The 15329-nt window shown below is 51.2% G+C and overlaps 1 protein-coding gene across 5 annotated transcripts; it reads left to right on the top strand.

Annotated features, from left to right (window-relative positions):
• The first annotated feature begins 8773 nt into the window (after window positions 1-8773).
• On the top strand, window positions 8774-13689 carry ZNF358 (zinc finger protein 358). Of its 5 annotated transcripts, none has more exons than XM_070373717.1 (3): window positions 8883-8901; window positions 11551-11656; window positions 11897-13689. In XM_070373717.1, exons 2-3 carry the CDS (start codon window positions 11584-11586, stop codon window positions 13612-13614), a joined length of 1791 nt encoding a protein of 596 aa, XP_070229818.1. In that variant the 5' UTR covers window positions 8883-8901; window positions 11551-11583; the 3' UTR covers window positions 13615-13689. The 5 variants fall into 5 exon arrangements, with proteins under 5 accessions (XP_070229820.1, XP_070229818.1, XP_070229819.1 ...); XM_070373718.1 differs by lacking the exon at window positions 8883-8901 and adding an exon at window positions 9063-9081; XM_070373716.1 differs by lacking the exon at window positions 8883-8901 and adding an exon at window positions 9566-9698.
• Window positions 13690-15329: the final 1640 nt, after the last annotated feature.

Here is a 15329-nt window from a genome sequence, read left to right on the forward strand (position 1 = left end):
TCTCTCATTAGATTGTTATAACTGAGAAATGTACACAGTAGTCAGGTTGTGGCTGGGAGTTAAGAAAGGAGAGCTTCCCTTCCAAGGATGAACGAGAGGAGGGGGAGGAAGGAGCTTTCAATCCTTGAGAATGCGAGGAAGGAGCTTTCAATCCTTGAGAATGCTGGCTGGGGCTCAGAGGGGGCATGAAGGGGTGGACATGAGAATGAGCCAGCAGTTTACCCTGTTGTGGGCAGAGGCAGGAAGCTGAATGGTTGGCGCACTAGCTGGCTGGGAAACTGGCCCCCAGGTCAAAAGGGAAAAACAACAAAAGTCATCAGAATATAATCAGGTCCAAGGGGGCAGGTGTTCAGCCAGAGATAGAATGAAAAGGGTAGAAAGGAGGAGGTTGGGGTGGGCCCCTGAAGCCAGTGGGTGACAGGGCTTAGCAAACATGTCAAGAACCAGTACCTTGGACAGCAACCCACCATGACAATCTTGGAGGTCTGGTGCAATCAACACTGAGAAGTTGGCTCTGTCTGGAATGATCAGATGGGTCTTGGTGGCCGTGCTTGGGCCCTGCCTCAACAGGCTGTTGAGAATCTGGTTTCAGGGAATGAACGTAGTTTCCTGACCCTGTAGACAGACCTTCACAAGACCCCCAATCCAATGGGCCACTAAGAGTCAGCCTCAAGCCTGGCCAGGAGTCTTTTCCCCATGGGCAATAGTCCTGTGAGACCAGCCTGTCATTTCCACAGGAAGGAGAGGAGTCCAGTTTGAGGCCCTACTGGGACAAGATGGTCCTTTTGGCTGCAATCACGGTATCCACGTTGACCATGAGAAGGTCTGCTACAGGCCAGACATTTCTTCTGTTTGCTTTCACTAATGATGCAGATGACACTTTTGTGAATTACTCCATGATAATAACAGGCTTTCTCAATGTCAGCATTATTGGCATTCTGGATAGGATCATTCTTGGTGGTTGGAGGCCATCTCACGCATTGCAGGCTGGCCAGCATCATCCTTGACCTCTACCCACCATGTGCCAATAGTACATTCCTCCTCCCCCATCCAGTTGTGACAACCAAAGATGTCTCCATACATTGCCAAGTGTCCCTTGGGGGGAAAAGTTACCCCTGGTTGAGGACCACTGCAATAAACCCATTCTCCAGTGATTCCCACAACAAAATCATGTTCTCCTGGTAAAGCCGATCTGCTGCTTGGCCAGACTGCACGTACAAAGGGACTCATCCTCTTTGCCTTGCCTTCCAGGAAGCTCAGAAATTTTGCTTTGGTTCTGTGTAGCTCCAGTTGCAGGATTTTGGGTGCTTCTGCCTTGTTCTAAGAATGGTTTAAACTGCTGAGACACCAGATGAGAAATAAGAGGTAGGAGTTACAAGGAGGCAGATTTTTGCACATTGTGAAGCATTTTCTAACCAAGGAACTGACAAGCCCCAGTATGGGTTGCCAGGAAAGAACAGAAACTTTACTCGAAATGTCTTCAGTACAGAAAGAAATTACATTATGATGATTCCGGTTTTATGTTATGGATTTATGTCTATCCCTCCTATATTCCACATACTTTCCAAAAAAGGCATGTCATATGAACTATAAAAACTAAAAGAGCTTATAAAATTAGATGAATACAATAATCTTTTTAAAAATTTTATGTATTTACTTTTTTTTACTGTGCTCAGTCCTTATTGCTGCTTGGGCTTTTCTCTAGTTGTAGCAAGTGGAGGCTACTCTTTAGTTGCAGTGCATGAGCTTCTCATTTTGGTGACTTTTCCTGTTGTGAGCACAGGCTCTAGAGCTCCTGGGCTTCAATAGTTGTGGCATGAGGGCTCAGTAGTTGCAGTTCCCAGGCTCTAGAGCAAAGGCTCAATAGTTGTGATGCATGGGTTTAGTTGCTCCATGGCATGTGGGATCTTTCCAGACCAGAGATCAAACCGTTGTCTCCTGCATTGGCAGGCAGCTTTTTTTTTTTACCTACTGAGCTACCAGGGAAGCCCAAATGAAATAGTCTTGAACATGGGAAAACAGATGACTCTTTTTGTATTTAGGCTATGCTTGGTCTTTGTTGTGACTCGGGCTTTTATCTAGTTGCAATGTGCAGGGGCTTCTCTTGTTGTGGAGCACGGGCTCGAGAGTACACATCCTCAGTAGTTGCTGCACTCGGGCCTAGTTGCCCCTGCATGTGGGGATCTTAGTTCCTCGACCAGGGATTGAACCCTCATCTCCTGCATTGCAAGGCACATTCTTAACCACTGGATCACCGGGGAAGTCCCCAAAGAGATGACTTTTTAAAGGAAAACATTCTGGTCAATGGTACTCATCACTAAGCATCAGACTTATCTCTTTCTGTCCCTCTGCAAATGATTTCATACTCTCACCCTCACTTTCATTATGTGAAAAATTGGGGAGAGCAACAGTTCCTCCTTCATGGAGGGTTACAAAGAGTCAATACAATGTGCACATACCATCTTAAAACAGGGCGTCACACTTGGCTGCAGCTCAATGAACAGTGCCTATATTTTGTTAAGATTTTCAGTTCATTTCAGTTCAGGCACTCAGTCATGTCCAACTCTTTGCGACCCCATGAATCGCAGCACGCCAGGCCTCCCTGTCCGTCACCAACTCCCGGAGTTCACTCAAACTCACGTCCATCTAGTCGGTGATGCCATCCAGCCATCTCATCCTCTGTCGTCCCCTTCTCCTCCTGCCCCTAATCCCTCCCAGCATCAGAGTCTTTTCCAATGAGTCAACTCTTCACATGAGGTGGCCAAAGTACTGGAGTTTCAGCTTTAGCATCATTCCTTCCAAAGAACACCCAGGGCTGATCTCCTTCAGAATGGACTGGTTGGATCTCCTTGCAGTCCAAGGGACTTGCAAGAGACTTCTCCAACACCACAGTTCAAAAGCATCAATTCTTTGGCATTCAGCTTTCTTCACAGTCCAACTCTCACATCCATACATGACCACTGGAAAAACCATAGCCTTGACTAGACAGACCTTTGTTGGCAAAGTAATGTCTCTGCTTTTGAATATGCTGTCTAGGTTGGTCATAACTTTCCTTCCAAGGAATAAGCATCTTTTAATTTCATGGCTGCAATCACCATCTGCAGTGATTTTGGAGCCCCCCCAAAAAAAGTCTGACACTGTTTCCACTGTTTCCCCATCTATTTCCCATGAAGTGATGGGACCACATGCCATGATCTTCGTTTCCTGAATGTTGAGCTTTAAGCCAACTTTTTCACTCTCCTTTTTCACTTTCATCAAGAGGCTTTTTATAAAGTTCCTCTTCACTTTCTGCCATAAGGGTGGTGTCTTCTGCATATCTGAGGTTATTGATATTTCTCCCGGCAATCTTGATTCCAGCTTGTGCTTCTTCCAGCCCAGCGTTTCTCATGATGTACTCTGAGACCATAAGTTAAGGTCTTAGGTATTTCTATTTCAAGTATCAGAAACCTATCTCTATCTGCTCAGGCAGACAGGGATTTTATTGACTTAAGAAAGTCTGTAACTAGCAAGACTGCCAATTCCTTATCAGGCATGCTTTCTGCCTTACTGCCTCTCAGTTCAAGCAGTGGCAAAAAACAAAACCAAAACCAAACCCAAATCCTAATAGTTAGGCCCTAAAGGAAGAGCTGTCTTGCATTAGAAAGTAAGGAACACTCTGACTGACCCATTTGTGACACATGTCCAGCTGCAAACCAATCACTGTGTCCAGAAGGATGGGATGCTGTGATTGAATGGCCGGATGATTTGGTTCTCCAAACCTCACCATGATCTTGGAGTCTGGAGGCCAACTTTGGTAGATCCTGTATCTTAGCAACAGACCTGTGCCTGCCCATCCCCATAGCATCTATCTTGCCCCAGGTTACAATCTAGAGAGCAGACAGACTAAGCCAATAGGCTCGTCCCATTGAGGGTAATTGTGCCTTTAGAAACAGGCAGTGTTCAGTGTTTGAAAGTACCCACCAGATTTCTGATAATCCCAGCCTTATCTCCCCATCTCATTCCTAGAAACTTTGTTTTTTAGCCTGGGGCAGAGAATTGAGCTCTGGCAATCTCACAAAATCAGTTCAGTTCAGTTCAGTTCGGTCACTCAGTCGTGTCCAACTCTTTGTGACCCCATGAATCGCAGCACGCCAGGCCTCCCTGTCCATCACCAACTCCCAGAGTTCACTCAGACTCACGTCCATCGAGTCGGTGATGCCATCCAGCCATCTCATCCTCTGTCGTCCCCTTCTCCTCCTGCCCCCAATCCAACCCAGCATCAGAGTCTTTTCCAATGAGTCAACTCTTCACATGAGGTGGCCAAAATACTGGAGTTTCAGCTTTAGCATCATTCCTTCCAAAGAACACCCAGGGCTGATCTCCTTCAGAATGGACTGGTTGGATCTCCTTGCTGTCCAAGGGACTCTCAAGAGTCTTCTCCAACACCACAGCTCAAAAGCATCAATTCTTCGGTGCTCAGCTTTCTTCACAGTCCAACTCTCACATCCATACATGACCACAGGAAAAACCATAGCCTTGACTAGACGGACCTTTGTTGGCAAAGTAATGTCTCTGCTTTTCAATATGCTATCTAGGTTGGTCATAACTTTTCTTCCAAGGAGTAAGCATCTTTTACTTTCATGGCTGCAGTCACCATCTGCAGTGATTTTGGAGCCCCCAAAAATAAAGTCTGACACTGTTTCCCCATCTATTTCCCATGAAGTGATGGGACCACATGCCATGATCTTCGTTTCCTGAATGTTGAGCTTTAAGCCAACTTTTTCACTCTCCTCTTTCACTTTCATCAAGAGGCTTTTTAGTTCCTCTTCACTGTCTGCCATAAGGGTGGTATCATCTGCATATCTGAGGTTATTGATATTTCTCCTGGCAATCTTGATTCCAGCTTGTGCTTCTTCCAGCCCAGCATTTCCCATGATATACTCTGCATAGAAGTTAAATAAGTAGGGTGACAATATACAGCCTTGACATACTCCTTTTCCTATTTGGAACCAGTCTGTTGTTCCATGTCCAACATGTTCCAACTATTGCTTCCTGACCTTCATATAGGTTTCTCAAGAGGCAGGTCAGGTGGTCTGGTATTCCCATCTCTTTCAGAATTTTCCACACTTTATTGTGATCCACACAGTCAAAGGCTTTGCCATAGTCAATAAAGCAGAAATAGATGTTTTTTTGGAACTCTCTTGCTTTTTTGATGATCCAGTGGATGTTGGCAATTTGATCTCTGGTTCCTCTGCCTTTTCTAAAACCAGCTTGTACATCTGGAAGTTCATGGTTCACGTATTGTTGAAGCCTCGCTTGGAGAATTTTGAGCATTATTTTACTAGCGTGTGAGATGAGTGCAATTGTGCGGTAGTTTGAGCATCTTTGGCATTGCCTTTCTTTGGGATTGGAATGAAAACTGACCTTTTCCAGTCCTGTGGCCACTGCTGAGTTTTCCAAATTTGCTGGCATATTGAGTGAAGCACTTTCATAGCATCATCTTTCAGGATTTGAAATAGCTCAACTGGAATCCCATCAGCTCCACAAGCTTTGTTTGTAGTGATGCTTTCTAAGGCCCACTTGACTTCACACTCCAGGATGTCTGGCTCTAGGTGAGTGATCACAGCATTGTGATTATCTGGGTCGTGAAGATCTTTTTTGTACAGTTCTTCTGTGTATTCTTGCCACCTCTTCTTAATATCTTCTGCTTCTGTTAGGTCCATACCATTTCTGTCCTTTATCGAGCCCATCTTTGCATGAAATGTTCCCTTCGTATCTCTAATTTTCTTGAAGAGATCCCTAGTCTTTCCCATTCTGTTGTTTTCCTCTATTTCTTTGCACTGATTGCTGAGGAAGGCTTTCTTATCTCTCCTTGCTACTATTTGGAACTCTGCATTCAGACACTTATATCTTTCTTTTTCTCCTTTGCTTTTCACTTCTCTTCTTTTCACAGCTATTTGTAAGGCCTCCCCAGACAGCCATTTTGCTTTTTTGCATTTCTTTTCTGTGGGGATGGTCTTGATCCCTGTCTCCTGTACAATGTCACGAACCTCCGTCTGTAGTTCATCATGGACTTTATCAGATCTATCAGATCTAGTCCCTTAAATCTATTTCTCACTTCCACTGTGTAATCATAAGGGATTTGATTTGGGTCATACCTGAATGGTCTAATGGTTTTCCCTGCTTTCTTCAATTTAAGTCTGAATTTGGCAATAAGGAGTTGATGATCTGAGCCACAGTCAGCTCCTGGTCTTGTTTTTGTTGACTGTATAGAGCTTCTCCATCTTTGGCTGCAAAGAATACAATCAATCTGATTTTGGTGTTGACCATTTGGTGATGTCCATGTGTAGAGTCTTCTCTTGTGTTGTTCGAAGAGGGTGTTTGCTATGACCAGTGCATTTTCTTGGCAAAACTCTATTAGTCTTTGCCCTGCTTCATTCCGTATTCCAAGGCCAAATTCAAAGAAGTGCTAACTTCACAAAATCAAAGAAGTGCTAACTCTGCTTTAAGAAGCAGCAGATAGAGGGAGTTTGTATGTATCTTATAAGACCTTGCTGAAGACTTCATGGAAGCTCCCAGATATTCCAACATCCCGATGTTTTCCTCCAAAGGCACTTGAGCCACAGTCTCAGGTGACACCCTGTTAGAGTGCCAAGATAAAACAGGCAACAATTTAATCAGCTATTTTTCTACATAATAGATGTCTAGTCTCCTGAAAAAGGCTCTTCTACAGGGTGTGACATACATCTGAGGAGATTGTGCACAGCACAATGTTCAAAGTCCTATTCATAATGAATATATATGTCTGTGGTGGCCCTGACCCTCTATTTTACCTTTGTTCAGCCAATTTCACATTTTACATTATTTCCTTCAATACCCTTCCCTTTCCCAAAACTAATTTATAAATTAGTCAAGACTGTCATGACTGCAAAGAACAGATACCCACTAAACTAGCGACTGAACTGAACTGAACTGAACTGAAACTAGCTCAAATACCCAAGAAATTGGTTGGCTTGTGATACTGACAAGACTAAGGGCTTCAGGTATGGCTATATCCAGGAACTCAACCTGGCTATATCCATGACCAACCTAGACAGCATATTAAAAAGCAGAGACATTACTTTGCCACCAAAGGTCTGTCTAGTCAAAGCTACGGTTTTTCCAGTAGCCATGTAAGGATGTGAGAGTTAGACTGTAAAGAAACCTGAGCGCCAAAAAAATGATGCTTTTGAACTGCGGTGTTGGAGAAGACTCTTGAGAGTCCCTTGGACTGCTAGGAGATCAAACTAGTCCATCCTAAAGGAAATCAGTCCTGAATATTCATTGGAAGGAATGATGCTGAAGCTGAAACTCCAATACTGTGGCCACCTGATGCGAAGAACTGACTTATTGGAAAAGACTCTGATGCTGGGAAAGATTGAAGGTGAGAGGAGAAGGGGACAACAAAGGATGAGAAGGTTGGATGGTATCACCAACTCACTGGACATGAGTTTGAGCAGGCTCAGGGAGTTGGTAATGGACAGGGAAGCCTGGCGTGCTGCAGTCTTGCAAAGAGTTGGAAACGACTGAGTGAACTGAACTGAACTGAACTGAGGAGCTCAACCAATATAGCTATGGCTGTCTCTCTGACTCTCACCTCTACATCCTGGTACACATTGACTTCAGTCTGAAGACTGTTCTTCCACACAACTGAGGAAGGTGGGTGCAGGTAGAATGAGATCCTGTGAACAGTTCATGATCCCAGAGGAAGAAAGAGATCCTCCAGCTACATGGCTTCATCCCAGACTTCATTCTTTGTGGCCGGGGTTGGGGGGTGGGGGGGTTGAAGTTCTCGGGTTGATAAGTTTCAATTACAAGATACTGAGGGCTGTGTTAGACACAGATCTGTCTGGAGTAGTGGTGGGGGCTACACAAAGGGAAAACAAGGTGCTGAGAGAGAGACTAGGCAGACAGAAACAACAGCTGTCTTTACAAGTATTACTGTAATGGGATCATCCAGCAGGATAAGGATCCAGGAACATAATCCAATTGCAGTCTCAAGTCTCTCAGATCTGCTGTGGACTTCTCCACAGAGGGGTAGAAAGCAGGTCTCAGGCCAAAAGTTCAGCCCAGATCTAGAAGATTCCAGAAGGAAGAGCAAAGTCTCCTGGAGCCCTGACCTACAAGCAAGGGTAGGTGGTGTCAAAATTCACCAGCCAAGGACCATCAGAGGCACTTGTTTTGTCGTTTTTAGTTGCTCAGTCATGTCTGACTCTTTGCGACTCCATGGACTGTAGCCCTCCAGGCTCCTCTGTCCATGGGATTCTCCAGACAAGAATACTGGAGTGGGTTGCCATTCCCTTTTCCAGGGGATCTTCATGACCCAGGAATAGAACCCATGTCTTCTGCATTGGCAGGTGGGTTCTTTACCACTGAGCCCCAAGAAAAGCCCCATCAGAAGCACACCGGTAGTCAAAAAAGTTTGGTTCTTTTTAGCTTGTGCAGCAAGGAAGACCCCTTAGCAGGGTATCTCCAGAGGAGAGAGGTGGAGGACAGAAAGGCTTCTTATAGGATTCAGGTTTGTGCTGGATAGTTTTAAGTAGAGTTGAGAGCAGAAGCAATTCTAGCCTGGCTCTCTGAGGGAGCAGATTGGTGATTGGGTCTTTTGGTGATTCTTAGATGTAGGAGGATGGATGTGGGGTGGTCATTGGGAAGAAGCGGCGGTCATCTCCGTTAGTAGGGGGCACAGGGTATGTATTCATTTTTGAGGTTGCAGAGTGTCCTTGTGTCTATCTCAGCTCAGACGCAGTCACAGAGCGGCCTTGTGTGATGACTGTTTATATTCTGAGACCGTTGTTTATGTTCTGGTAAGAACATCACAGCCCAGCTGCCAGCTGCCAGGACTGTATTTCATTCCCTCTTCACAGGGATCTCCATCTCCAGGTAAAGTATGCCCAGACTGCTTCCCAGACCTGGCTTATAAAAGGAGGAACAGGCACGGGGAGCCCACCAGTGACAGCCCTGCATGACCCTGGGAGGAGAAAGAGGAGGAGTATCCCCAGCTCTTTTCCTCGGAGGAGGAGTCTTAAAGGGAAAACGCTGGACTGAGCAAAGATACCACAAGTTTGTAAATTCTCAGCGTCTGAACTATGCTGATGAGTGTTTCCCGTCTGCAAGAGACAGAGACTGTTCGGTGTTCCTGGAAACGAGAGAGAGAAAGAGAGACAGAGTCGGAGACACGGGCTGGAGGCAGAGACAGGGAGAGAGAGGAGGAGGATGCAGAGACAGAGGGATGGAGGCAGAGAAAGTGACAAGAGAGGCCAAGACATGGAAATAAAGGGACGGAGGAACAGAGAAGGGACAGAGAGAGAGAGACAGGGGCGGAGAGGGATCAAGAGCGGCTGGGAGAGAAGCAGAAGAGGAGAGGCAGCGGCGGGGACAGCGCGGGCGGAGCCCGGCGCAGACAAAGGCGCGGCCGCGCGGCCGGGTGGCCCGGCCGGGACAAAGGCTCGCCCGGGGGGCGGGGGCAGCGATGGCGACGGCCGAGGCGGGCGCAGGCGAACTACAAGTCCCAGCAGCCCCCGCTGCGGCCCTCGGCCGGCCCCTCTCGCTCCCCGGGAGCGCCTGGCGGGGCCGCAGGGCCGAGGGGGCCGCCGGCGGGGCTGGCGGGCGGGGGGCTTCCTGCGGGCCCCGGGGGCGCCGGCGGGCGCGGCGGGCCGGGCAGGGGAGAGGGGCGCCGGGTGAGTGTCCCCGCGAGCGGGCCGGGCGGGCGGGGGCTGCGATGAGGGGGGCGGGCGCGGGGGGCCCCCAGCGCGGGGCGCGGCCCAGGGCGACCTCTGTCCTACCCCACGCCGCCGCCCCGCGCGCCCGCCCGCCCGGGGAGAGCAGAGCCTGAGGCGCGATGGGAGGGGGCCTCGCGACCTGCGGGCCTAGCGCGCCGGTTCCGCCGCTGCGGCCCGGGGGAGGGCCCAGCCCAAGCTGGGCGCCGTCAATAGGGAGGTAGGGGAGGGGGGCACCCTTCGGCTGGGGGCGGGGGCGTAAGTCCAGAACGCCCCCTCCCCTGGAGGCGATCCGGATCCCCCACCCCAGGAGCCCAGGTATTGTTCCCTCAGACCCTCCAGCCTGGGGTCCGGAGTTCAGGAGACCCATCCTCCAGAGGGACCTCCCCCAGGACCCCAAGTGTTTCCCCTCACTCTCCAGTCTTGGGGTCCAGAGCACTGGAAGCCCCTTCCTCAGGAGGTGATCCAGGATTCCACCTGCCCCCCCGGAACTCAGGGAAGGACCCCAGTTATGTCTCCTTGCTACTTGTAGCTCAGAGGTGGGAATTCAGGAGCCAATCTAAGGGTCTTCCCCCTACTGGGAATCCAGGGGTGACCCAGCACTGTCCCCCCACCCTCCATCATGGAATGTGAGGAGGTGAACTAGGAACTCAGGCCTCTTTCTGTGTGTAGCCACTCCCAGTTCTGAGGTTGTGGCTCAGAAGGTCCCCCTCCCCCAAAGGAGAGCCAAAGTGCCCCCCAACGCACACCCACCCACCCCCACCTCAACCCCCCTCCCAATAATAGATCTATTTGTTGTTTCCCCCCCCAGGCCTAGCCATGGGGTGGGCATCACCTCCCCTTCAGATAATCCTGAGCTCCCCCTGCTCCCCAGAAGGGGTCCCAGCTTGTTTCTCTGTCCCACTCCCTACCTCCAGCCATGGAGGTAGAATTCAGGATCTTTCTTCCCAGAGAGGACCATCTCCATGCTTGAGCCATGGAGTCAGTCACTCAAATCATTCCCTCCTAGGAGATGGCCCAGGGGTCCCTCCAGTAACCAAAGAGAAGCCCAATGTGTTGTTTTGCCTACCCTGCAGCTAGGGGTTTTCTGGTGGCTCAAATGGTAAAGAATCTGCCTGCAATGCAGGAGACCCTTGTTTGATCCCTGAGTGGGGAAGATCCGCTGGAGAAGGGAATTGGCTACCCACCCCAGTTTTCTTGCCTGGATAATTCCTTGGACAGAGAAGCCTGGTGGGTTACAGTCCATGAGATACCAAACAGCTGGACTGGACTAAGCGACTAACAAGCTAGGGGTTAGAATTCAGGATCTATCCAGTCGGGCAAACAGGTACACTGACACTTGTCCCTACTCTCCTGGATAATGGGTCCATGGGTCTCCCTGCCCCCTCCAGGGGTTCCCATGCACACTCTACCTTTAGAAATCAGCATTCAGGATCTTCTATCTAAGACGGAACATAGGTGTTTTGACACTTAGTCATACCCCAGAACTATGAAGTTTGGAATTCACGTTGTCTCTTCCCCCGGAAGCAAGCCAGGGGTCTCCCTGCGTGCCCCCAGTGACCCAGGAGAAGTACCAGATGTTGTCTGCACCCCCCCAACACACACACTCATCCCCCACAGATACAGGCTTCAGAGATCACAATGTTTCCTCTCTAGGAGGTGAGCCAAGTTCCCTACCAGGAACCCCCAAATATGCCACCCCCAACAATGGGACTGGAATTCAGGCCATGTACTTAGAGCAAGCACAGGAACCCAGACACCCACCCTCTTCCCCTCAAAGCGGCCATGGTCAAGGGGACTCTCTCCTCCACAGGACCTGAGCTTCCCACCAGAGGAGGAGCCCAGGATGGAGAGAGGGGCGGAACCATGGAGCTGGGTGCTGGAGACCTCTAGTGCTGGGTCCCCTGACTTCTATCCAGGTGTGGGGCTGAGAAGGGAGGCCCCTCCCCCTGTCCCACCAGGGTCCCTCTTCTCCCTGACCTGGCAGGAACCAGTGCAGTCTCCCTATAGCACGAGACAAGAGAAGGATCTGTGTGTTTACCCCAAAGCGGGATCTGGGGTACAGCCCAACTCCCTCTCCCTTCCCTGCCCAGGCTCCAGAAGAGACCCCGGGTTCCGCAGAACCTACTCTCCACTCACCCTCTGCCCTCACCCCATAGATCCTGCCCCAGAAGCCGGTACTTCCACACCAGGGATGAGGCGTTCCGTCTTAGTCAGGAACCCAGGCCACAAGGGCAGGAGGCCGGATTATGAAGAGCTTGACTCAGACTCAGAAGATCTAGACCCTGACCCAGAAGAGCTGGACCCGGCTTCCGAAAAGCAGGAGCCTGAGCGGGAAGACCTCCACGCTGTCTCTGAGGACGTGGACCCCAGCTGTGAAGATCTGGAGCCTGTCTCCGAGGCTCTGGATGCGGAGGCGGATGCTCCAGGCTCCATCTCGGGGATCCGTGACTCCGACCCCCAAGATCTCGACCCCCTGTCTTCAAGTTTCGACGACCCCGACGTCATCGGCCCGGTTCCCCTGATCCTCGACCCTAACAGCGACGCCCTCAGTCCCACTGCCTCCCCAGACCTGGACTCCCTCTCCTCCGACCTCCCTGCCACCCCTGAGGTCCTGACCGCTGCCCCCGCGGTGCTCCCTGCACCTGCCAGCCCGCCCCGGCCCTTCTCCTGCCCCGACTGCGGGCGAGCCTTCCGCCGCAGCTCGGGGCTGAGCCAGCACCGCCGCACGCACAGCGGCGAGAAGCCCTACCGCTGCCCCGACTGCGGCAAATCATTCAGCCACGGCGCCACGCTGGCGCAGCACCGGGGCATCCACACTGGCGCGCGGCCCTACCAGTGCGCCGCATGCGGCAAGGCCTTCGGTTGGCGCTCCACACTGCTCAAGCACCGCAGCAGCCACAGTGGCGAGAAGCCTCACCATTGCCCGGTGTGTGGCAAAGCCTTCGGCCATGGCTCGCTGCTGGCGCAGCACCTGCGCACGCACGGCGGCCCGCGGCCGCACAAGTGCCCGGTGTGCGCCAAGGGCTTCGGGCAGGGCTCGGCGCTGCTGAAGCACCTGCGCACGCACACGGGTGAGAGGCCGTACCCATGCCCGCAATGTGGCAAGGCCTTCGGGCAGAGCTCGGCGCTGCTGCAGCACCAGCGCACGCACACGGCCGAGCGCCCCTACCGCTGTCCCCACTGCGGCAAGGCCTTTGGCCAGAGCTCCAACCTGCAGCATCACCTGCGCACGCACACGGGCGAGCGGCCCTACGCCTGCCCCCACTGCTCCAAGGCCTTTGGGCAGAGCTCCGCGTTGCTGCAGCACCTACATGTGCATTCGGGCGAGCGCCCCTACCGCTGCCAGCTCTGCGGCAAGGCCTTCGGCCAAGCCTCTAGCCTCACCAAGCACAAGCGCGTGCACGAGGGTGCGGCTGCAGCTGCGGCTGCCGCCGCTGCCGCTGCCGGCCTGGGCCTCAGCCCCGCTTCGATGCTAAGGCCAGGGCAGGCCTCCCTCCTGGGTCCGGATGCTGTCTCAGTGCTCAGCCCTGGCCCTAGCTCTGGCCTTGACCGTGATCCTGGCTCTGGGCTGGGCTCCCTCCCCAATCCCAACCTCAAACCCACCAGTGGCTCTGGATCTAGCCCCAGCCCTGATTCTGCCCTGTCTTCTGACCCTAAGCCTGGGCACAGTGCCAATTCCGACCTCCTGGCTAGCCCTGACCACAGATCTGGTCCCAGCCCCCACACAGATCCTGTGCCCAGCCCTGACTCCAACTCCAAGTCCCACCCTGACCCTGGCTCTCCCATCTGTGACACTGTCAGCCCAGCCCTCCCTACGGGCGAGAGTCCCAGGTGGGTGCAGGAGCAAGAAGCCCTGCTTGGGCCTGATGGCTAAAGGGTGTGCTGGCACCCACAGGTGCCTGGGAAAGCGTGTGTTGTGCAGTTAGTAAAATCCTCCCACTGCCTCCTGGCTCTGTGTCGTGGTTCTGCTGTTGCTCTTTTTTCTCTAACGTGCAGCCTGTTCCTGGGGAGATGGGAGGGCATTGCCCGAGCGAGCCACACAAATGGAACCTTACTATCCCGGCTCCCTCCACAATATCCTCCTGGCGGCAGCTTCCCCCAGGAGGTCTCATAGTGGTCCATCCCAGCAGTCGCCACTCTCTGTTCCCCCAGACCTAGCCACCCCAGTCGGGGCGGACTCACCCTGCGGTCTGGTCTATGCTGCTTCCTTCCCTTTTAGAGTTAACTTTCCCACGAGTGGTGGGATTTCTGGCACATTGAATGTCTAGCAGGTGCATAGCAGAGGCTGATATGAAACCATGTGGGCAGCCTGCCCTTTCTGCTCCCCAGATTTACCCCCTTATCCTTCAAAGCCCATGTTGCAGGTACACCACAGGACAAAGGAGAGGTTACTCGCTTATGCATTCAATAAACACGTGTTGATTGCTCAAGTCTCAGCAGGGAGCAAGATTAGCATGGCCTTGGTTCTCACAGAGCTCCCAGAGTTCAGAAACACTTAAAAAGCAACTATAGAGTATGGTGCATTCAAGAAGCATAACAAGACTTCTGATTTAAATAGGGGACAGCTTCCCTGTGGAAGGACTTTGTAAATCTAATCACTGCTACTTCAGCACTACTGCTGGTCCAGACTTGTGCTATGCATTTGCATTTTCTCACTTAATTCTTTTTTTAAAACAATTTTATTTATCTTTTGGCCATGCTAGGTCTTCATTGCTGTGTGTGGGCTTTTCTCTAGTTGCAGTGAGCAGGGGCTACACTTGGTTGTGGTACACAGGCTTCTCATTGCTTTAGTTTCTCTTATGGAGCACAGGCTCTAGGCAGACAGGCTTCAGTAGTTGTGACTCACAGGCTCTAGAGCACTGGCTCAGTAGTTGTGGAACACAGACCTAGTTGCTCCGTGCTGTGTGGGATCTTCCCAGACCAAGATAGAATCTGTGTTCCCTGCAGATTCTTAATTACTGGACCATCAAGGAAGCCCTCTCATTTAATTCTCTCAGCAGCTCCATGAGACAGATAACTGAGTATTCCCCTTTTGCAAATGAGGACACTGAGGCACATGGCATTTAAAGGAGTTTTTCAAAGACCCAGAAGTGGTGGTTAGGAGCGTGTTATGACCAACCTAGATAGCATATTCAAAAGCAGAGACATTACTTTGCCAACAAAGGTCCGTCTAGTCAAGGCTATGGTTTTTCCTGTGGTCATGTATGGATGTGAGAGTTGGACTGTGAAGAAGGCTGAGCGCCAAAGAATTGATGCTTTTGAACTGTGGTGTTGGAAAAGACTCTTGAGAGTCCCTTGGACTGGGAGATCAGCCCTGGGATTTCTTTGAAAGGAATGATGCTAAAGCTGAAACTCCAGTACTTTGGCCACCTCATGCGAAGAACTGACTCACTGGAAAAGACTCTGATGCTGGGAGGGATTGGGGGCAGGAGGAGAAGGGGACAACAGAGGATGAGATGGCTGGATGGCATCACTGACTCAATGGACGTGAGTCTCAGTGAACTCCGGGAGTTGGTAATGGACAGGGAGGCCTGGAGTGCTTCAATTCATGGGGTCGCAAAGAGTTGGACACGACTGAGTGACTGAACT

This window comes from Bos mutus, chromosome 7 (genome assembly GCF_027580195.1).
Source record: "Bos mutus isolate GX-2022 chromosome 7, NWIPB_WYAK_1.1, whole genome shotgun sequence".
In the NCBI taxonomy this organism is placed as follows: domain Eukaryota; kingdom Metazoa; phylum Chordata; class Mammalia; order Artiodactyla; family Bovidae; genus Bos; species Bos mutus.